The sequence below is a fragment of the Gobio gobio genome (assembly GCF_949357685.1).
Source record: "Gobio gobio genome assembly, chromosome: 18".
Classification (NCBI taxonomy): Eukaryota; Metazoa; Chordata; class Actinopteri; order Cypriniformes; family Gobionidae; genus Gobio; species Gobio gobio.
Window position 1 is genome coordinate 48,726,250 of NC_137111.1, and position 23,189 is coordinate 48,749,438.

The 23,189-nt window shown below is 39.8% G+C and overlaps 1 protein-coding gene across 1 annotated transcript in view; it reads right to left on the reverse strand.

Annotated features, from left to right (window-relative positions):
* kndc1 (kinase non-catalytic C-lobe domain containing 1) overlaps positions 1 to 23,189 on the reverse strand; it is a gene marked incomplete at both ends in the record, with an annotated part of 123,039 nt that overhangs the window by 85,715 nt on the left and 14,135 nt on the right. Inside the window, 8 exons of the mRNA XM_079842284.1 lie at positions 1,994 to 2,152; positions 2,236 to 2,297; positions 3,897 to 3,968; positions 5,938 to 6,052; positions 8,413 to 8,999; positions 10,801 to 10,918; positions 17,125 to 17,253; positions 20,609 to 20,667. Coding sequence (XP_079698410.1) covers positions 1,994 to 2,152; positions 2,236 to 2,297; positions 3,897 to 3,968; positions 5,938 to 6,052; positions 8,413 to 8,999; positions 10,801 to 10,918; positions 17,125 to 17,253; positions 20,609 to 20,667 — 1,301 coding nt within the window. The remainder of the gene's footprint in view (positions 1 to 1,993; positions 2,153 to 2,235; positions 2,298 to 3,896; positions 3,969 to 5,937; positions 6,053 to 8,412; positions 9,000 to 10,800; positions 10,919 to 17,124; positions 17,254 to 20,608; positions 20,668 to 23,189) is intronic.

A 23,189-nucleotide genomic window follows, 5' to 3' on the forward strand; every position in this document is an offset into this window, starting at 1 on the left:
TATTAACACCCCAGAGCCGCGTGGAGCAGTTATATGACGGACAGATGCACTTTTTATGGACTTCAAAAACAGAGCAACTATGAATCCAATTCTAATGCTTGGATTAGCCTGGACCTTTGTAATATAACTCAGATTTTATTCGTCTGAAAGAAGAATGTCATCCACACCTCGGATGACTTGAGGGTGAGTAAAGGATGAGCTAATTTTCATTTTTGGGTGAACTATCCCTCTAGGATTCAATTACATTGTGAGAGTATTTTCAGGACAATCAGTGTTTATTTAATTTATATAACACTATATTGCCAAAAGTGTTGTGCCGCCAGCCTTCATATGCACATGAGCTTCCCGTTCTTAATCCGTAGGGTTTAATATGGAGTCGCAGCTCTAACACCTTCAGCTCTTCTTTCCTCAAGGTTTAGGAGTGTGTTTATGGGGATTCTTCATCTGTGATGTTGGACGAGAAGGCCTGGCTCTCAGTCTCCGCTCTAATTCATCCCAAAGCTGTTCTATCGGGTTGAGGTCAGGACTCGAGTTCCTCCACACCAAACTCCTCATCATGTCTTTATGGAGACGCTTTGTGCACTGGTCAGTCATGCTGGGACAGGAAGGGGCCGTCCCCAAACTGGTCCCACAAAGTTGGGAGCATGAAATTGTCCAAAATGTCTTGGTGAAGCATTAAGAGTTCCTTTCACTGGAACTAACTCCTGAAAAACAACCTCAACCCATAATCCCGCTCCACCAAACTTTACACTTGGCACAATGCAGTCAGGCAAGTCCCGTTCTCCTGGTGACCGCCAAACTCAGACTCGTCCATGGGATTGTCAGACAGAGAAGCGTGATTGGTCACTCAGAGAACACGTCTCCACTGCTCTAGAGTCCAGTGGCGGCGCGCTTTACCCCACTGCATCCCATGCTTTGCATTGCACTTGGTGATGTAAGGCTTGGATGAGCGGCTCGGCCATGGAAACCCATTCCCTGAAGCTCTAACACTGTTCTTGAGCTCATCTGAAGGCCACAGGAGTTTGGAGATCTGGAGCGACTTCTGTGACCCTCAGCATGCGCTGACCCCGCTCTGTGACCTCAGCATGCGCTGACCCCGCTCTGTGACCCTCAGCATGCGCTGACCCCGCTCTGTGACCTCAGCATGCGCTGACCCCGCTCTGTGACCCTCAGCATGCGCTGACCCCGCTCTGTGACCTCAGCATGCGCTGACCCCACTCTGTGACCCTCAGCATGTGCTGACCCCGCTCTGTGACCCTCAGCATGCGCTGACCCCGCTCTGTGACCCTCAGCATGCGCTGACCCCGCTCTGTGACCCTCAGCATGCGCTGACCCCGCTCTGTGACCCTCAGCATGTGCTGGCCCCGCTCTGTGACCCTCAGCATGTGCTGACCCCGCTCTGTGACCCTCAGCATGTGCTGACCCCGCTCTGTGACCCTCAGCATGCGCTGACCCCGCTTTGTGACCCTCAGCATGTGCTGACCCCGCTCTGTGACCCTCCGCATGTGCTGACCCCGCTCTGTGACCCTCAATATGTGCTGACCCCGCTCTGTGACCCTCCGCATGTGCTGACCCCGCTCTGTGACCCTCAGCATGTGCTGACCCCGCTCTGTGACCCTCCGCATGTGCTGACCCCGCTCTGTGACCCTCAGCATGCGCTTTTTTTAATCTCTCTCTCATGTGCAATAGACTTTTCTATAAATTTTTCTTTATAATAAATGTAATTCTCTTATATAATCTTATCCTACACTCTAAAAAATGCTGTGTTAAAAATAACCCAAGTTGGGTTGAAAACTGACTAACTCAGCGATTGGGTTGTTTTAACCCAGCGGTTAGGTTAAATGTTTGCTTAAAACAACCCAATTGCTATATTAAAACGACCCAATCGCTGAGTTAGTCCATTTTCAACCCAACTTGGGTTATTTTTAACTCAGCATTTTTCAGAATCTAGGTTTTGGAGTGAAATATGACTATATAATGAGTAAATAATGACCTTTTTGGCCGTTTCAATGGAAGGTCTTTCGATGGGAGTTCTCTTGGCCATCTCCAGCAGGAGTCTCTTGAGTTTCCTCGGCATGGCCAGCTTTTGATCGGGAGACAAATTAAACTTGGCTGAAGCCCAGAGGACGGCTGCCACCCCGTACACACACGCCTAGAGAACAGCGGAAACACACATCCGTTTAAATACACAACACTGTGTGTAACTACTAGAAAGTGGTTGCCATAGTGACAAACCTTTTCCGTCACAATTCCATGTTCTTGAAATTCAGGAGCCAGGAAAAATGCATCACAGGGGACTGAGGAGGACAGCCGGAACACAGATATCAATTATAATGACTGCATTTATGTGTGTGTGTGTGTGTGTGTGTGATGGGTAGGTTTAGGGGCAGGGGCAGTGTGTGTGTGTGTGTGTGTGTGTGTGTGTGTGTGTGTGTGTGTGTGTGTGTGTGTGTGTGTGTGTGATGGGTAGGTTTAGGGGCAGGGGAAGTGTGTGTGTGTGTGTGTGTGTGTGTGTGATGGGTAAGTTTAGGGGCAGTGTGTGTGTGTGTGTGTGTGTGTGTGTGTGTGTGTGTGTGTGTGTGTGTGTGTGTGTGTGTGTGTGTGTGTGTGATGGGTAGGTTTAGGGGCAGGGGCAGTGTGTGTGTGTGTGTGTGTGTGTGATGGGTAAGTTTAGGGGCAGTGTGTGTGTGTGTGTGTGTGTGTGTGTGTGTGTGATGGGTAAGTTTAGGGGCAGTGTGTGTGTGTGTGTGTGTGTGTGTGTGTGTGTGTGTGTGTGTGTGTGTGTGTGTGTGTGTGTGTGTGTGTGTGTGTGTGTGTGTGTGTGTGTGTGTGTGTGTGTGTGTGTGTGTGTGTGTGTGTGTGTGTGTGTGTGTGTGTGTGATGGGTAGGTTTAGGGGCAGGGGCAGTGTGTGTGTGTGTGTGTGTGTGTGTGTGTGTGATGGGTAGGTTTAGGGGCAGGGGCAGTGTGTGTGTGTGTGTGTGTGTTTGTGTGATGGGTAGGTTTAGGGGCAGGGGCAGTGTGTGTGTGTGTGTGTGATGGGTAGGTTTAGGGGCAGGGGCAGTGTGTGTGTGTGTGTGTGTGTGTGTGTGTGTGTGTGTGTGTGTGTGTGTGTGTGTGTGTGTGTGTGTGATGGGTAAGTTTAGGGGCAGTGTGTGTGTGTGTGTGTGTGTGTGTGTGTGATGGGTAGGTTTAGGGGCAGGGGCAGTGTGTGTGTGTGTGTGTGTGTGTGTGTGTGTGTGTGTGTGTGTGTGTGTGTGTGTGTGTGTGTGTGTGTGTGTGTGTGATGGGTAGGTTTAGGGGCAGTGTGAGTGTGTGTGTGTGTGTGTGTGTGTGTGTGTGTGTGATGGGTAGGTTTAGGGGCAGGGGCAGTGTGTGTGTGTGTGATGGGTAGGTTTAGGGGCAGTGTGAGTGTGTGTGTGTGTGTGTGTGATGGGTAGGTTTAGGGGCAGTGTGAGTGTGTGTGTGTGTGTGTGTGTGTGTGTGTGTGTGTGTGTGTGATGGGTAGGTTTAGGGGCAGGGGCAGTGTGTGTGTGTGTGATGGGTAGGTTTAGGGGCAGTGTGAGTGTGTGTGTGTGTGTGTGTGATGGGTAGGTTTAGGGGCAGGGGCAGTGTAGGGGGATAGAATATATAGTTTATACAGTATAAAAACCATGACGCCTATGGAGAGTCCCCATAAAACATGAAAACCCAACATGTGTGTGTGTGTGTGTGTGTGTGTGTGTGTGTGTGTGTGTGTGTGTGTGTGTGTGTGTGTGTGTGTGTGTGTGTGTGTGTGTGTGTGTGTGTGTGTGTGTGTGTGTGTGTGTGTGTGTGTGTGTGTGTGTGTGTGTGTGTGTGTGTGTGTGAAGCTGTCGTATTGACATTATGAGTTGGGATGGGATGTCGGAGCTCTCACCGGAGCTTCTGGGTCTCAGGAACAGCATCTCTCCTTCACAGCCCACAAACACAGAGTCCAGACACAGATAGTCTGATGGAACAAACACACACACCACAGATCACACCAGTCATTGCTTTAGCTCTTATTCGCTGGGATGGTTGGAGGAAATGTCTAACGATCAGTGTATCTGAATGTGGGTAATATTTCTTGCTTCAACATTCAAGATTTTAGGTTAAAATCTATATGAATGTCAAGTCAGACAAACACCTTTAAGCTAAAATGTTCCACCTGAGATTTTATTTGAATATTTTAATAATTTAACAACAAACAAACCATTAATAAACATATATTTGATACAATTTGTATTATTTATTATTGACTGATGTCACTTAATGGTCACATGACATGTAGGTAAACATAAAATGTTTTGCATAATGTTTTTAGTTATTAATTTTATTTATTATTCTCTGATATCAGTTAATGGTCACATATTTGTATTATTTAAAAAAAATTGTATTATTCTGTGATGTCACTTAATGGTCACATGACAAGCAGGTAAACAAAACAAATATTTTGCATTATTTTTTCAATTATTAATTATATTTTTTTGTTATTGATTATTGGTCACATATTTGGATTATTTTCTTTTTTATTATTATTTATAATTCTCTGATTTCAATTAATGACCACAAGACATGCAAGTAAATAAATAAAATATATATATATTTTAAATATTTTAAATGTATTATTCTCTGATGTCCATTAATGGTCACATGACATGCAGGTAAACAAAACGAATATTTTGCATAATTTTTTCAATTATTAATTATATTTTTTGTTATTGATTATTCACTGAAATCAGTTATTGGTCACATATTTGTATTATTTTTTTAATTCTTTTTTATTATTATTTATTATTCTCTGATTTCAATTAATGATCACATGACATGCAAGTAAATATATATATATATATATTTTAAATAATGAATTCATTTTTGCATTTATTATTTTTTGTTATTGATTATACTCTGAAATCAGTTAATGGTCACATATTTGTATTATTTAAAAAAAAATTATTATGTATTATTGTCTGACGCCACTTAATGGTCACATGACATGCAGGTAAACAAATAAAATATTTTGCATAATATTTTCAATTATTTATTATATATTTTTGTTAATGATTATTCTCTGATGTCACTTAATGGTCACATGCAGGTATTTTAATTATTATTAATAATATTTTTGGTTATTGATTATTCACTGAAATCAGATAATAATCAGTCACATATTTGTATTATTTTTAAAATTATTTAAAATTATTTTTTATTATTTTCTGATTTCAATTAATGATCACAAGACATGCAAGTAAAGAAATACATTTTATATATATTTTTTCTTTTTTCTTTATATTTTTTAAAATATTTAATTTATACTATTTGCAATATTCTTTTATTTTTGTATAAAGTGTTTTATTTTAATTGTTTAAAAATAATTTAAAAAATCATTCATGCTTTAACATTTAAGATTTCAGTTTAAAATGTATATGAATGTCAAGTCTATTTTATTAATATATTAATGAATAATATTGTATATTATTTTCACAGTGTTGAACGGAAGCTTGTTTCCACCACAGAATTAAAAATAAAAAGGTGATTGCAACATTTATCTCACAATTCTGACTTTATTTCTCACAAATCCAAGTTTATCGCTGATTTTCTCAGAAACTATTATCCAATATTATCCAAATTATGAGATATAAACTTATAATGATCTTTTTTATTCTGTTTTACTGGCGGAAACAAGCTTATAGTAAAGTGTATATTTTTGTGTGCTGTAAATGGTCACAATATTTTTTATTATCAAGTTTTTTATTCACACTTTAATCCTTCAATGTGACAAATTCATTTTTAAAACAAGTATCCAGACAAATATCAGGTCTCTGAAGTAAAATCAGCTCAAACACTGCATGCCTAATAATCCTGATTAAAGTATTAGAGATGAAAGGCATCATAACGTTGCATGAACACACAGGTTAATGATGTCCAGATGTTCTGACCTGGCAGGTGGATGTAGGTCTGCAATGTGGAGAGACAGATGTGGCATAAAGCCCAGAGCTCCTGCACTGAGAACGGCTGAGCGGAGAACGACAGCAGATCCCGCAGGGACATCCACTGGGAAAACACACACACACACACACACACAACACACTTCTGTTCCTGTATCACACACTCCCCCAGCTGACTAATCACTGTATGTGTTTGTGTTACAAGTTATGAAATGTTCTTAACATATGCAAATGAGGCATTATCTCATTAATTATGCACTAATCTGCAACGATAAAGCCATTTTGTTGACATATTAAAGTTAAAGGATTTTACAGAGGGGATCTGGGATTTCTCTCTTTATCAGAACATCAAGTTCAGCATGTTTTTATGAGTAAATATGAATCAGGTGAATGTCATATGAATAAACCTTCAGCATATATAGATGTGAATAAAACTGTAAGGTTTGGTGTGTGAAGCTGCTGAAGTGGAGATTTGTGACTCAAACTCACGGCCTTTAAAGAGATGCACTGGAATTGAAAGATAATAGTGTCTATAGTCTGAAAGAAGAAGTTATGAAAGCAAAACATTTTCCCACAATTCTGACTTTATTTCTTTGAAGTTTGGCTTTTTTTCTTGCAATTCGACTTTTTTTCTCACAATTTTAACTTTATTTTTTGCAATTGCGACTTTTTTCACAACTGTGAATTTATTTGTCCGAATTCTGACTTTATTTTGTCAATTCCGACTTTATTTGTCAAAATTCTGACTTTATTTTTACAATTCTGACTTTATTTTCCGCAATTCTTACTTTATTTTTTTCAATTCTGACTTTTTCCTCTCAATTCTGACTTTATTTCTTGGAATTATAAATTTTTTTAACAATTCCGACTCTATTTTTTGATATTCTGACTTTTTTTCTCACAATTCCGAATTTATTTCTCGCAATTCTAACTTTATTTTTTGCAATTACGACTTTTTCCACAATTGCGACTTTTTCCTCGCAATGCCGACTTTATTTGTCAAAATTCTGACATTATTTTTCTCACAATTCCAAATTTATTTCTCGCAAATCCAACTTTTTCCTCTCAATTAAGACTTTTTTCCCACAATTCTGACTTTATTTTTCTGACTTTATTTTTATAAGTTCCGACTATTTCATCTCAATTCCGACCTTTTTCCCACAATTCTGACTATTTTTCTGAATTATGACTTTATTTCTTGCAATTCCGATTTTCTCACAATTACGATTTTATTTCTCACAATTCTAACCAAATTTTTTTGCAATTATGACTTTTTCCTCAATTGCAACTTTTTTCCCGCAATTACGACTTTATTTGTCAAAAAATTTATTTTTTAAAATTCTGACTTTATTTCTCTAAATTATAACTTTCTTTCTCAGAATTTTGACTTTATTCCCACAATTCTGACTTTATTTCACGGAATTCCGACTTCATTTCTGGCAATTAAGACTTTTTTTCATTATTCCGATTTTATTTTTTTATATTCTGACTTTTTTTCCTCACAATTCCAAATTTATTTCTAAAAATTCGAACTTAATTTTTAGCAATTACAACTTTTTCCACAAATGCGACTTTATTTCTCGCAATTCCAACTTTTTCTCGCCAACTTTTTTCTTGAAATTCTGACTTCATTTCTCTGAATTTTGACTTTATTTCTTGCAATTTCGACTTTTTTTTTCATAATTCCGATTTTATTTTTTGATATTCTGACTATTTTTCTCACAATTACGACTTTATTTCTCGCAATTCTGACTTTATTTTTTTAAGTTCCGACTTTTTCCTCTCAATTCCGACTTTTTTCCCATAATTCTGACTTTATTTCTCTGAATTATGACTTTATTTCTTGCAATTCCGACTTTTTTCACAATTCCGATTTTATTTTTTGATATTCTGACGTTTTTTCTCACAATTACGACTTTTTTCCTCACAATTCCAAATTTATTTCTCACAATTCAAACTAAATTTTTTGCAATTACGACTTTTCCACAATTGCGACATTTTTCTCGCAATTACGACTTTATTTTTACGATTCTGAATTTAGTTCTTGCAATTACAACTTTTTTTTCACAATTCCGATTTTATTTTGTGATATTCTGACTTTTTTTCCCTCACAATTCCAAATGTATTTCTCGCAATTCTAACTTTATTTTTTGAAAATTACGACTTTTTCCACAATTACGACTTTATTTCTTGAAATTCTGACTTTATTTTTTCAATTCTGACTTTATTCCCACAATTCTGACTTTATTTCTCGCAATTCTGACTATATTTTTAGCAATTCCACTTTTCTGACTTTTTTTCTCGCAGTTCCATCTTTTTTCTCAAAATTTCTCGCAACTCTACGTTTTTTATTCTTGCAATTCCGAAGTTTTTTTCTCAGAATTGTACATTTGCGAAATGCTAACTTTTTTTTTAATCTTGCAAAATAGAAGTCATATCTGTGCCGTCCTATATCAACAAACCAACCTCATTCTGATATTCCTGGTTCAGGCTCAACACAGTTTTGCTGGCGTGTTTCGAGCAGCACAGATCTCCGTCCTCCGGGGCTGCCGGGGTCTGAGCCTCCACAGGGCCGCTCTCCTCCATCTCATGGGCATCCACAGACGGGACACATACCTCCTCTCCGCCCGGGTCTGGCCTCCTCGTGGCCGGTCTGGGTCTGGCCCGATGCAGTGTCCCGCTCCAGCCCTCGTCCTCCGTGATCTCGGAGAGGTCGGCCACCAGCATGCTGATGGGGGTGTGTGAGGGCGGGCTGAAGGCCGGAGGGTTGTTGGAGTCCGGGACGGAGCAGGAGCGGTTGAGGGCTCTCCTCTCCTGACTCCTCCTGTGCACCGGAGAACTGTTCTGAGACCTGCTGTCCGGCGAAGGCTCGTCTTCCCTGAGTCCAGACCAGGCCGATCCGTTACAGACCAGACCTCTGCGCTTCAGCAGCAGCTCCTCTCCGTCGCAGGAATCCGTGGAGTAGTTTCTGATCACGGTGCGATCGCCGCTGCGGTTCTCCATGGAGTTTGATCTCAAAGCTTTGTAATCCAGAACATGGAAATTGGGTCCATCTGTGAACAAACAGAAAGATCTGACCACGCAACACACCAGAGCAGCGATTCACACACTGTTTTGTTAGCCAAAATCCTAAAATATTTACTAGAAGTCCAGAAAAGAGATTTTATTTGAATATTTCAATAATTTAACAACAAACAATTCATATATTCACGGTTCTCTGATGTCAGTTAATGCTCAAAAATAATAATGAAAATAATAAAAATATTAATTAATAATAATAAAAATGCTGGAGCCGCTTACCTCCAGCCTTTGTGCTAAGATAGGCTAGATGGAGCCGATTACCTCCAGTCTTTGTGCTAAGCTAGGCTAGCTGGAGCCGTTTACCTCCAGTCTTTGTGCTAAGCTAGGCTAGCTGGAGCCGTTTACCTCCAGTCTTTGTGCTAAGCTAGGCTAGCTGGAGCCGTTTACCTCCAGTCTTTGTGCTAAGCTAGGCTAGTTGGAGCCATTTACCTCCAGTCTTTGTGCTAAGCTAGGCTAGCTGGAGCCATTTACCTCCAGTCTTTGTGCTAAGCTAGGCTAGCTGGATCCATTTACCTCCCGTCTTTGTGCTAAGCTAGGCTAGCTGGAGCCGTTTACCTCCAGTCTTTGTGCTAAGCTAGGCTAGCTGGAGCCGTTTACCTCCAGTCTTTGTGTTAACATAGGCTAGCTGGAGCCATTTACCTCCAGTCTTTGTGCTAAGCTAGGCTAGCTGGAGCCATTTACCTCCAGTCTTTGTGCTAAGCTAGGCTAGCTGGAGCCGTTCACCTCCAGTCTTTGTGCTAAGCTAGGCTAGTTGGAGCCATTTACCTCCAGTCTTTGTGCTAAGCTAGGCTAGCTGGAGCCATTTACCTCCAGTCTTTGTGCTAAGCTAGGCTAGCTGGAGCCGATTACCTCCAGTCTTTGTGCTAAGCTAGGCTAGCTGGAGCCGTTTACCTCCAGTCTTTGTGTTAACATAGGCTAGCTGGAGCCATTTACCTCCAGTCTTTGTGCTAAGCTAGGCTAGCTGGAGCCATTTACCTCCAGTCTTTGTGCTAAGCTAGGCTAGCTGGAGCCATTTACCTCCAGTCTTTGTGCTAAGCTAGGCAAGCTGGAGCCGTTTACCTCCAGTCTTTGTGCTAAGCTAGGCTAGCTGGAGCCATTTACCTCCAGTCTTTGTGCTAAACTAGGCTAGCTGGAGCCATTTACCTCCAGTCTTTGTGCTAAGCTAGGCTAGCTGGAGCCATTTACCTCCAGTCTTTGTGCTAAGCTAGGCTAGCTGGAGCCATTTACCTCCAGTCTTTGTGCTAGGTTAGCTTATATATATATAATTTATTATCATTTTATTATTATATGTCTATTATTGTCAGTTAATGGTCACATGACATGCAGCTAAACAAATAAAATATGAGTTTTTTTATTATTTATTATATTTTTGTTATTTTTGTTATTATTCTCTGATATCAGTTAATGGTCACATGACATGCAAGTAAATAAATAAAACATTTTTAACTTTAGTATATTTGTATTATTTATTATTTTTTAAGTGTTTTATTTTAATTGTATAAAACTGTTTATTTATTTTAGATTTACATTTTTAAATTTAATTATCAACCCATTGAGTTTTTTGTTGTTGTTGATAATATGATATAATATTTTTTTTTTAATGTATTTAATGTATTTTTTTAAGTTTATGTTGTTCGTTTATTCTTAGTTTGCTGCTATTGGGACATATTGACATTGCATTACGCTTTGTCTTTTTGAGGTTTGTTTAGTATCTTGTATGTTCTTTCAAGCATTAATATATACATATACATATATAAAAGTGTGTAATCAAACCTGTGAAGTTGGCGACGGACTCTATGGACAGAACTCTTCGGCCAATAGCAGAGAGTCTCCGGCAGACGGATGTGGGCGAGACGTCTCCGAGGACAGCCTCGGCCTGAGAGAGAACATCCTGTCAAAATAAGAGCTGATGTTATTCACACACATATCACTAAACAACCAGAGAAATCTGCCTCCTTCAGTCACATGACCACTAAACACTTCATCTCAGAGGTTCAGCTTCAGCTGGATATTTTATTATTCCTTGAAGGCTAGCTTTACTCTCAAAAAAAAGAGTACAAAATTGTACCTTTTAAGGCACAAGTGTCCATCACTGGGGTGAGACCCTTAAGGGTACGTTTTTGTACCTCTAAGTCGGGGTCGGCAAGTTCGGTCCTAGAGATCTGATGTCCTGCAGAGTTTAGCTCCAACCCTACTAAACCACCGCAGTATAAAACTCATGGCTCCCAGCATGCATTGCAGCATTAGGTACATCACCATTGTTGAGATTCATATGCTGATTCTTGATATCTGTGTGTGTCTAAACTTCTTTCTCCCTAGAATGTGTTTAAAAATCAGAATTCAGGATGTCTGATCTGTGGCAAGAAAGTATTGCTGGTGAGTATTATTTATTAGTGTTTTTAGTCAGTGATGAGTTCAGTCAAAGATTTTTCTTCATGGTCATTTTTGTTTATGGCTTTTTTTTTAAAATTCAGATTATGTGTTGTTTACACTGTAACAAAAACCACAAACTCACATAAAAAGCCAAGTTAAACTGCCCAACTAAACGAAACACTGGTCTCCATAATGGTGACCACATATTAAACCAACATCTAAACCTCTGTTAATTCTCAATAAGAGTTTCTGTAGATGTCTTTCAGGGTTGGAGCCAAACTCTCTAGGACCGATCTTGCCTGCTAATGGTTAATTGTAGGGGTAATTGTCCCCTAAGGACCAATTGTGTACCTTTAAAGGTACAGTTATACGTTTTGTTTTGTCCCCGAGGAACAACATTTTTTTTTTTGAGAGTGTAGAGTGACTTCCATGAAACATGTATAGTTGTAGATTCTCGTATCATCATCATCATCATCATCATCATCATCATCATCATCATCATCATCATCACAGTGCGAGTGTGTTTTCTGAAACGTGTGGTCAGTAAAGTGTGAGATGAGATCTGTCCGTCACACTGGAGGAATGGCCGGTAAAGAGCGCAGTTAACACTGTACATTTATGATTCATCTGTGGACTTTATTTCAGCGCACTAGCTTTGAATAACCACAAGATGGCGCTCCAGGACACCCAGGATTCAGTGCACAGATGTGAGAAACATCAGCACAGGTCTACAAACATGACCATCAGGATCTGCTCAGGGCTTTCAGACTGTGCTCTCAGACCTTTACATTACAAGAACAGATAATTCAATTATGTTATTAACATAATGCAATATGCAGCCTGTAGAGCTGATATCCATCAATATGTTATGATGTTAACATAATAATAATATGTCCATTAATTAAAATGTTTAAGTATTTTCACTAACGCTCTCAGATGTTTAGATTGAAATCACAAACTTATTAAAATTATGTTATTAACATGGGGAAAAAATAATATACAGTTTTTACAGCTGATATCCATCAAAAAATAATATGTTTATAATAAGAATTCAATAAAACCAGGAGCATTTTCCCTATGGTGTGTTAGATTATAATACAAATGTTACAATTCTATTATAAACATGCAAAAAGATTATTAAATCATGCAATGAACATGCAAAAAAAATATGCTTTAATATGCAGCCTTTACTGTTGATATCCATCAAAATGTCATATAAAAATAATATGTTTATTAACAAAAAATAATTAAATAAAAGCAAAAGTATTTTCACTAATGCTCTCAGACTGTTAGATTGAAATTACAAAATGATGATGCAAAAAGCCTTTTCAAATTATTATGCAGTTAAAAAGTGTATACAATTATTATGTTTATAATTTAAAAAAAAGTGTATAATTGATAAAAATAAAATGAACAGAAGTATTTTTACTAGTGGTGTTTTAGATTATAATTTAAAAAATATATTACAATTATATTATGAAGATGCAAAATAATGATTAAATTATGTATTGAGCATGCAGAAAAGTATTAAAAAAAAATTTTTTTAATGCAGCTGATATCCATCAAAATTGTAACGCTGTTAATATAAAAGATAATATGTTAATTCATTAAAAAATAAATAAATAAAAAGCAAAAGTATTTTCACTAACATTCTCAGATGTTTAGATTGAAATTACAAAATTATAAAAATTATGTCATTAACATGGGAAAAAAATAATATGCAGCCTTTACAGCTGATATCCATCAAAGTGTAATGCTGTTAATATTGCTGATTTTAAATTCTTTAATAAATTAAGTAAAAAATAAAAGCAGAATTTAATTTAGTGGACTTTAAGATTAGATTTTAAAAAATATTACAATTATACAATGAACATGCAAAAAAAGTTTTAAAATTATGTTTTAATATTCCACCTTTATAGCTGATATCCATCAAAATGTTATGCTGTTAATAAAAAAATTTAAAAAAAGAATAGTCTCAGACTTTGATTTTATAATTAAAATATTAAAATTATATTATGAGCATGCAAAAAACAACTGATATCCAAGTTGTTATGATGCTAATATAAAAATAATATGTTCATTAAAAAAATAAAAGTAAAAGGAGTTTCACTAATGGTCTCAAATTTTTATATTATACCCACAAAATTATTTAAATTGTTTTTAACATGCAAAAAAAAAACCTGTAACATACGGTCCACTGGAGGCAAATGTTCAGAACCCATGTGCAGCATTTATTTACAACAAACATAAATCCTAACATAACTCAAAACTTGGCAAAACAACAAACAAAACTTGGCTTGACAATAAACTTGGCTTGATTAAACATAACAGACTTGAGAACACTCACCACCAACGGGTACAACGTTAATATCAGACCAAGACACATGGCAAACATGAGGGCTTAAATACACAGACTAATGACAAGACAAGTGACACCTGTGAACAGTGATGAGACAATGAACCAATGACATGACAACACATGAGGGCATGGGAATCACATGACAAGACCAGGAAGTGCATGACAAGACTGTGAACATGACAAACTCAAACATAACCTGATAAACAAAAACATAACCAAGAACGATGAATATGAACCATCACCAAAACACCCTGTGACAGATCCCCCCCTCTATGGGCGGCCCCTGACGCCCAAACAACACCAAAACACCACTGGCCTAACCGAGAGTCTTAACAAAAAGTCTTGGGGGGCGGTCTTGGGGGAGGGATGGTGGGCCAGGCCCGTGCAGGGGCACCGGACCCAGACATGACCTGGACGGGCCTGGGAGCATGGGCGGACCTGGACCCTGTGGCGTGGGCGGACCTGGACCCTGAGGCGTGGGCGGACCTGGACCCTGTGGCGTGGGCGGACCTGGACCCTGTGGCGTGGGCGGACCTGGACCCTGTGGCGTGGGCGGACCTGGACCCTGTGGCGTGGGCGGACCTGGACCCTGTGGCGTGGGCGGACCTGGACCCTGAGGCGTGGGCGGACCTGGACACTGGGGCGTGGGCGGACCTGGACCCTCGGGCGTGGGAGGACCTGGACCCTCGGGCGTGGGAGGACCTGGACCCTCGGGCGTGGGTGGCCATGGCGGCAACGGCAGTTCACCGGGCCATGGCGGCAACGGGAGTTCATCAGGCCATGGCGGTAACGGGAGTTCATCAGGCCACAGAGGCGGGGCCTTCATGGCCTCCATGTACCCCTTGCCCCCCCCCAAAATTTTCTTGGGCGGGACAGCGGGGCCGTGGGCTGGAGCCTGGACGGGGCCGTGGGCTGGAGCCTGGACGGGGCCGTGGGCTGGAGCCTGGACGGGGCCGTGGGCTGGAGCCTGGACGGGGCCGTGGGCTGGAGCCTGGACGGGGACGTGGGCTGGAGCCTGGACGGGGACGTGGGCTGGAGCCTGGACGGGGACGTGGGCTGGAGCCTGGACGGGGACGTGGGCTGGAGCCTGGACGGGGACGTGGGCTGGAGCCTGGACGGGGACGTGGGCTGGAGCCTGGACGGGGACGTGGGCTGGAGCCTGGACGGGGACGTGGGCTGGAGCCTGGACGGGGACGTGGGCTGGAGCCTGGACGGGGACGTGGGCTGGAGCCTGGACGGGGACTTGGGCTGGAGCCTGGACGGGGACTTGGGCTGGAGCCTGGACGGGGACTTGGGCTGGAGCCTGGACGGGGACTTGGGCTGGAGCCTGGACGGGGACTTGGGCTGGAGCCTGGACGGGGACTTGGGCTGGAGCCTGGACGGGGACTTGGGCTGGAGCCTGGACGGGGACTTGGGCTGGAGCCTGGACGGGGACTTGGGCTGGAGCCTGGACGGGGACTTGGGCTGGAGCCTGGACGGGGACTTGGGCTGGAGCCTGGACGGGGACTTGGGCTGGAGCCTGGACGGGGACTTGGGCTGGAGCCTGGACGGGGACTTGGGCTGGAGCCTGGACGGGGACTTGGGCTGGAGCCTGGCCTTGGGCTGGAGCCTGGACTTGGGCTAGGGTGGAGAGTACTGTGGGACAGTGGAGCTCCTCATCCACTGTTCCCACAGTAAAGGCCGAGCCGCCCAACAAAAGGGCCTGGTCTATATATTGGGCCAGGGTAAAATGGATCTTCCCCCCTGGCATCTGTGCTCGGATGGGTTCATTAAGCCCAAATCTAAAAATGTCCTTGAGGGCTACATCATTAAAATCTACCTCACTGGAGAGTCCACAAAATTCTACAACATAGTCCTCAATGGATCGATGGCCTTGGCGTAGGCGAAGGATGGCAACTGCTGGGTTCATAATTTTGGTCTGTTATTCTGTAACATACGGTCCACTGGAGGCAAATGTTCAGAACCCATGTGCAGCATTTATTTACAACAAACATAAATCCTAACATAACTCAAAACTTGGCAAAACAACAAACAAAACTTGGCTTGACAATAAACTTGGCTTGATTAAACATAACAGACTTGAGAACACTCACCACCAACGGGTACAACGTTAATAACAGACAAAGACACATGGCAAACATGAGGGCTTAAATACACAGACTAATGACAAGACAAGTGACACCTGTGAACAGTGATGAGACAATGAACCAATGACATGACAACACATGAGGGCATGGGAATCACATGACAAGACCAGGAAGTGCATGACAAGACTGTGAACATGACAAACTCAAACATAACCTGATAAACAAAAACATAACCAAGAACGATGAATATGAACCATCACCAAAACACCCTGTGACAAAACCTGAATTATGCAATGAACATGCAAAAAAAAAAGTTTTAAAATTATGTTTTAATATTCAGCCTTTTCAGCTAATATCCATAAAAATGTTCAGCTGATATCCATCATATTGTTATGTTGTTAATATACAAATAATATGTTTATAATTAAAAAATAAATAAAAGCAGAAGTATTTTTATTATTGGTCTCATATTTTTATAGTATTATTTCATTTAGAAATTAAAATAATTATTTTTAAAAAATATGTTACAATTATATTATGAGCATGCAAAACGGTTATTAAAATGATGCAATGAAAATGCAAAAAACAACTGATATCCAAGTTGTTATGATGCTAATATTAAAATAATGTGTTCATTAAAAAAAATTTAAGTAAAAGTAGTTTCACTAGTGGTCTCATATTTTTTTATTATACTCACAAAATTATTAAAATTGTTTTTAACTGAATTATGCATTGAACATGAAAAAAAAGTTTTTAAATTATGTTTTAATATTCAGCCTTTTCAGCTGATATCCGTCAAAATGTTATGCTGTTAATATAAAAATAATATGTTAATAAAAAAATAAAAGCAAAATAGTCTCAGACTTTTAGATTATACTTACAAAATTATTAAAATTATGTTTTAAAAATATGCTATAATATGCAGCATTTTTAGCTGATTGTTATGCTGTTAATAAATAAATAATATGTTTATAATTAAAAAATAAATTGAATTAAAAAAATATTATTGGTCTCATATTTTTATTAAATTTTTTTTTTTAGAAATTAAAATAATTATTAAAAAATGTATGTTAAAATTATATTATGAGCATGCAAAGCAATTATTAAAATTATGCAATGCAAAAAACAACTGATATCCAAGTTGTTGATGCTAATATAAAAATAATATGTTCATTAAAAGTAGTTTCGCTAGTGGTCTCATATATATATATATTTTTATTTATTTATTTTTTTATAAAAAATAATTATGAATAGACATAAGTGTGTTCACTGATGGACCTGCAGTGGTGGTCGATGGTCAGGTTTCTCTCGCTGCATCTGCTTCAGCAAACTCCTGCTCTCCTCACTCAGCTCCAGCTCTGAGTCCAGCGCCACCCAGAGGGAGGAGCCTAACGAGAACATGTGACCCTGAAGAGGAGAGAGGAGCCAATCAGATCATGGGAGGAAATCATACATCTTCAATGTGTCTAAGGGATCTCGTTTACAGACCTGGGGCCATCTTAAAGGAACACGCCGAACTTTTGTGACTTTATCTTATTCACCGAATCCCCCAGAGTTAGATCAGTCCATACACACCATTCTCATCTCCGTGCTATAACTCTGTTTGACACACACACCGCTAGCCTAGCTTAGCACAAAGACTGGAGGTAAATGGCTCCAGCTAGCCTAGCTTAGCACAAAGACTGGAGGTAAACGGCACCAGCTAGCCTAGCTTAGCACAAAGACTGGAGGTAAACGGCTCCAGGTAGCCTAGCTTAGCACAGAGACTGGAGGTAATCGGCTCCAGCTAGCCTAGCTTAGCACAAAGACTGGAGGTAAATGGCTCCAGCTAGCCTAGCTTAGTACAAAGACTGGAGGTAAATGGCTCCAGCTAGCCTAGCTTAGCACAAAGACTGGAGGTAAATGGCTCCAGCTAGCCTAGCTTAGCACAAAGACTGGAGGTAAATGGCTCCAACTAGCCTACTGCTCAATAAGCGACAAAATAACGTCAACATTTTCATATTTACATGTTGTGTTGTGTATAGTTACACCGTGTACAACATGTAAATAGGAAAATTAAATGTATATGATATATAAAAATGTAGTAGAACATTAAAATTACAAAATCATTAAAATTATATTATGAACCTGCAAAAAAAATATTTTTACAATTATGTTATGAAAATGAATTTTTTTAAATCAAAATTATGTCATGAACATGCAAAAGAGTGGCCTCCATCTGAAGTGTATTTGACGTATAAATATGAAGTATAAAATTAATATTACAAAATTATTAAAATTATATATTATGAACCTGCAAAAAATATTATTAAAATAAAAAAACTGCCTTCCATCTGAAGAAATAAAGTGTATATGAAGTATAAAAATGAATATAAAATTAAAATGACAAAATTATTAAAATTATATTATGAACATGAAAAAAAATATTAAAATTTTATAAAAATGCAACAAAAAAAACTGCCTTCCCTCTGAAGAAATTAAGTGTATATGAAGTATAAAAATTTATATAAAATTAAAATTACAAAATTATTAAAATGATATTATGAACATGCAAAAAAATATTAAAATGTTATGAAAATGCAACAAAAAAACTGCCCTCCATCTGAAAAAAGTGAAATGTATTTAACGTATAAACATGGAGTATAATATTATTATTATTACACAATTATTACATTTATGTTATGAACATGCAAAAAAAAATATTTTTAATAAATATGTAAAACAAAAAAAAAAAAAAAACACTGGGCTCCATCTGAAAAAAGTTAAATGTATTTGACGTATAAACATGGATTATAAAATTATTATTATTACACACTTATTACATTTATGCTATGAACATCCCAAAAAATATACATATATATATACATTTTTTATAAATATGTAAAAAAAAAAAAAAAAAAAAACACTGCCCTCCATCTGAAAAAAATGAAATATATTTGACATATAAACAAAGAATAAAATTATTTCGCAAAAAAGGCAAAAAAAAAAATGTATTGTGTCATGAACATGCAAAAAAAAAAAAATTAAAATTATTATGAATATGTAAAAAACAAAGACTGAACTCCATCTGAAAAATGTTTAATGTATTTGTCGTATTACGCACATTTTTTAAAACTGTGTTAAGAACCTGCAAAAAAATTAAGTGTATATGAAGAATAAAAATTAAGTATAAAAGTAAAATTACAAAATTATTAAAATTATGTTATGAAAATGCAAAAAAAAAGAGACTGGCCTACACCTGAAACAAAAAAATGAAATGTTTATGATGTATAAAATGACAAAATGATGATAATAAGAACGATTATATATATATATATATATATATATATATATGTGTATATTCCTGATTCCTGATGCCAACATGCATCTGAGGATTATATTTCATAAAACATGAGTTCGTGTAGAGAAACAGAATGAAGGTGTGTTTAATAAAAGAGTATTACATAACATGCTTTCATTTCACAAACGCCTACAGCAATTCTGCCGTGTGTTTTTATACTCATGATGTTCAGGACAGCCTTATGGATTATAGATATATATCCAGATATAATGTAGAAGCTGGTGGGGTGTTTAGTTTTTATTCTATTTATTAGTTTATTAAATAAAAAAGGCTATTTTACCAGGACAGAATGAAGTCACCCTAAAATGAAGTATAAAATTATGTTAATGAATATTGAAAAAAGTATGAAGTATAAAATTATCATTACAAAATTATTACAATTATGTTATGAACCTGCAAAAATAAATTAAAAATGACTGGTCTCCATCTGAAAATAAAATTCTGAGTATATGACATATAAACATGATAGTTAAAATTATCATTACAAAATTATTACAATTATGTTATGAACCTGCAAAAAAAATATTAAAATTATGTTATGAACATGGCAACAAATATTAAAATTATGTTATGAACATCGCACATTTAAAAAAAAAAATATGTTATGAACATGGCAAAAAATATAAAAATTATGTTATGAACATGCCAAAAAAAATATTAAAATTATGTTATGAACATGCAAATAGAATATAAAAATGATATTATGAACGTGCCAAAAAATATCTACAAAATTATATTATGAACATGGCAAAAAAATATTAAAATTATGTTATGAACATGCAAATAAAATATAAAAATGATGTTATGAACCTGCAATTTTTTTTAAATTTTGTTAGGAACATGGCAAAAAAAAAAAATTGTGATATGAACATGCCAAAAAAATATTAAAAATTGTGTTATGAACATGCAAATAAAATATAAAAATTATGTTATGAACATGCCAAAATTTTTTTGTTATGAACATGCAAATAAAAATATAAAAATTGTTATGAGCATGCAAATAAAATATTAAAATTATGTTATGAACACGGCAAAAAAAATATTAAAATTGTGATATGAACATGTCAAAAAAATATTAAAATTGTGTTATGAACATGGCAAAAAAATATTAAAATTGTGTTGTGAAAATGGCAAAAAAAAAATAAAATTGTGTTATGAACATGTCAAAAAAATATTAAAATTGTGTTATGAACATGCAAATAAAATATTAAAATTATGTTATGAACATGGCAAATAAAATATTAAAATTGTGTTATGAACATGGCAAAAAAATATTAAAATTATGTTACTGGCTGAAGCCCCCCTAAAAAGGGCCTAGTGACGCCCATGACGATCACAGCATGGCAATCTTCTCATGAGCACTCAAACAACTGCTAGAAAAACCACAAGAACCCCATGATCCTCAGCTTAAGTTCACCTCACCTCAAACGTGCATCCAGTCTTATCCAACTCTGGAGGAACAAAACAGCCTTCCGGATCATCTGAGAAAACACACATAACACCAGAGAAATCAAACTACATTTATACACTTCCAATGCAAAACGTCTCGGTTGCGTATGGTAACCCTCGTTCCCTGAAGGAGGGAACGGAGACGTACGTCGGACGTACCGACGAATTGGGATCACTTCTGGGAGCCCCTATCAGCTTCGAGCTATCTAGAACCGGCCAATGAACAATTGGCGTGCGAGATTTGCATCTCGCGCTCCGCCCCGCACTGCGGGTATAAACAGGAAGCGAGAGCGAATGCACGCTGTTTTTCACTGAGGAGCCAAACGTAGTGGCTCAACCTGCAGTGATGGTACAGCAACTGTGGCGACGGGACGTACGTCTCCGTTCCCTCCTTCAGGGAACGAGGGTTACCATACGTAACCGAGACGTTCCCATTCAGTCGGTCACGTTCGACGTACGTCGGACGTACCGACGAATTGGGATCCCCTATGGAAAACGCCACAGTTACTACCACTTCCAGCGCCCAGCGATGAGCCCCACAGACCCCGATCTGATGCGGCAGGAATTCACGCAGGGAGAGTCCAAGCTGCTGTTCCGCAAGACCCATTCAGCTGACTGTATTGGATAACGCTGGGAAGCGTGCCTGTGAAGGCAGCTGCGGAAGCCACATCATGCCCAGAGGGAGTTAAAAATGTGGAGAATACACGTATGGGCTGGCCGTGGGCAGCACAACATACGGAAGTCCCAGGGGTGGCCCCGGCCAATTAGTGGAGGGGGAACAACAAGTACCTGGGACGGCAGAGGACACTCTGCCGAGGGAAAGACACGGGCTCGCCGTAGGGAGCCGTACCGTTGAAGAATACACATATGGGACCGCCGTGGGGGTCACTACATATGGAACCCAGCCTAACACAAGTTCCACCAATGCATACGAGTGTTAGACTTGGCGTCGAACGCTCCGCCACGTCCGACTGCCGCGGGTTGCGGAGGACTCAACAGGGTTCGCCGTTCCGGGGAACTCGACTGGAGCAGAATAAGCGCACGCATCCGTCTACCACAGGGGAGGGAATGGCGCAGCAAGCCGACACTAGAACAGGCATTTCGGTGTTACTGACTATGGGAAGTGAGCACACAGGAAGATACCGGCTCTACACGGAGGCTATAGAATCTAGCGAACGTGTTAGGTATCGCCCAGCCCGCAGCTCTACAAATATCTGTCAGCGAGGCGCCACGAGCCAGCGCCCAGGAAGAGGCAACACCCCTAGTGGAGTGGGCTCTTAACCCGAGCGGGCAGGGCACGTCTTGGGACTGATAAGCCAAGACGATGGCATCCACTATCCAGTGGGCCATCCTCTGCTTGGAGACAGCCTTTCCCTCCGTAACAGACGAAGAGCTGCTCTGAGGTCCTGAAGCTTTGCGTTCTGTCCACGTAAGTCCGGAGAGCACGGACGGGACAGAGAAAAGCTATGGCTGGGTCTGCCTCCTCCGAAGCCAGCGCTTGCAGGCTCACCACTTGGTCCCGGAAGGGAGTAGTGGGAACCTTGGGCACGTATCCAGGCCGGGGTCTCATGATCACATGAGAGTTACCGGGCCCGAATTCTAGGCACGATTCGTCGACCAAAAATGCCTGCAGGTCCCCTACCCTCTTGATGGACGCCAACGCAATCAGGAGTATAGTCTTTAACGACAGGATTTTCAACTCAGCTGACTGCAGAGGCTCAAAGGGTTCTCTCTGTAGTGCAGTAAGCACCAGAGCTAAGTCCCAAGAGGGTATAGAGGGAGGACGAGGCGGATTTAATCTCCTCGCTCCCCTAAGGAACCTGACGATCAGATCGTGCTTACCTAGAGATTTTCCATCTACTAGCTCATGGTTAGCGGCGATAGCGGCAACATAGACTTTGAGGGTGGAGGGAGACAGCCTTCGCTCCAACCCATCCTGTAGAAAGGTAAGCACAGTTGCGATCGCACATCTTCGGGGGTCTTCTCGGCGAGAAGAGCACCAATCGACGAACAGGTTCCACTTCAACGCATAGAGGCGCCTCGTAGAGGGGGCTCTAGCGGAAGTGATGGTGTCAACTACCCCTTGCGGTAGGTCACCTAGAACCTCCGCGTCCCGTCCAGGGACCAGACATGGAGTTTCCAGAGGTCTGGACGCGGGTGCCATAGGGTGCCCCGTCTCTGAGTCAGGAGGTCCTGTCTCAGAGGAATGGGCCAGGGAGGTGCTGTCGCAAGGAGCACTAGTTCCGGGAACCAGGTCCGGTTGGGCCAATACGGAGCAACCAACAAGACCTGCTCCTTGTCCTCCCTGACTTTGCACAGTGTCTGCGCAAGAAGGCTCACTGGGGGAAACGCATACTTGCGTTCTTCCCGGGGCCAGCTGTGGGCCAGGGCATCCGACCCGAGGTTCCCCTGGGTCAAGGAATAGAACCACTGACAGTGGGTCGTCTCTGGGGAGGCAAACAGGTCTACCTGTGCGGCCCCGAAACGACTCCAGATTAGCTGGACCGCCTGGGGATGGAGTCGCCATTCTCCCGGAAGTACCTGCTGACGTGAC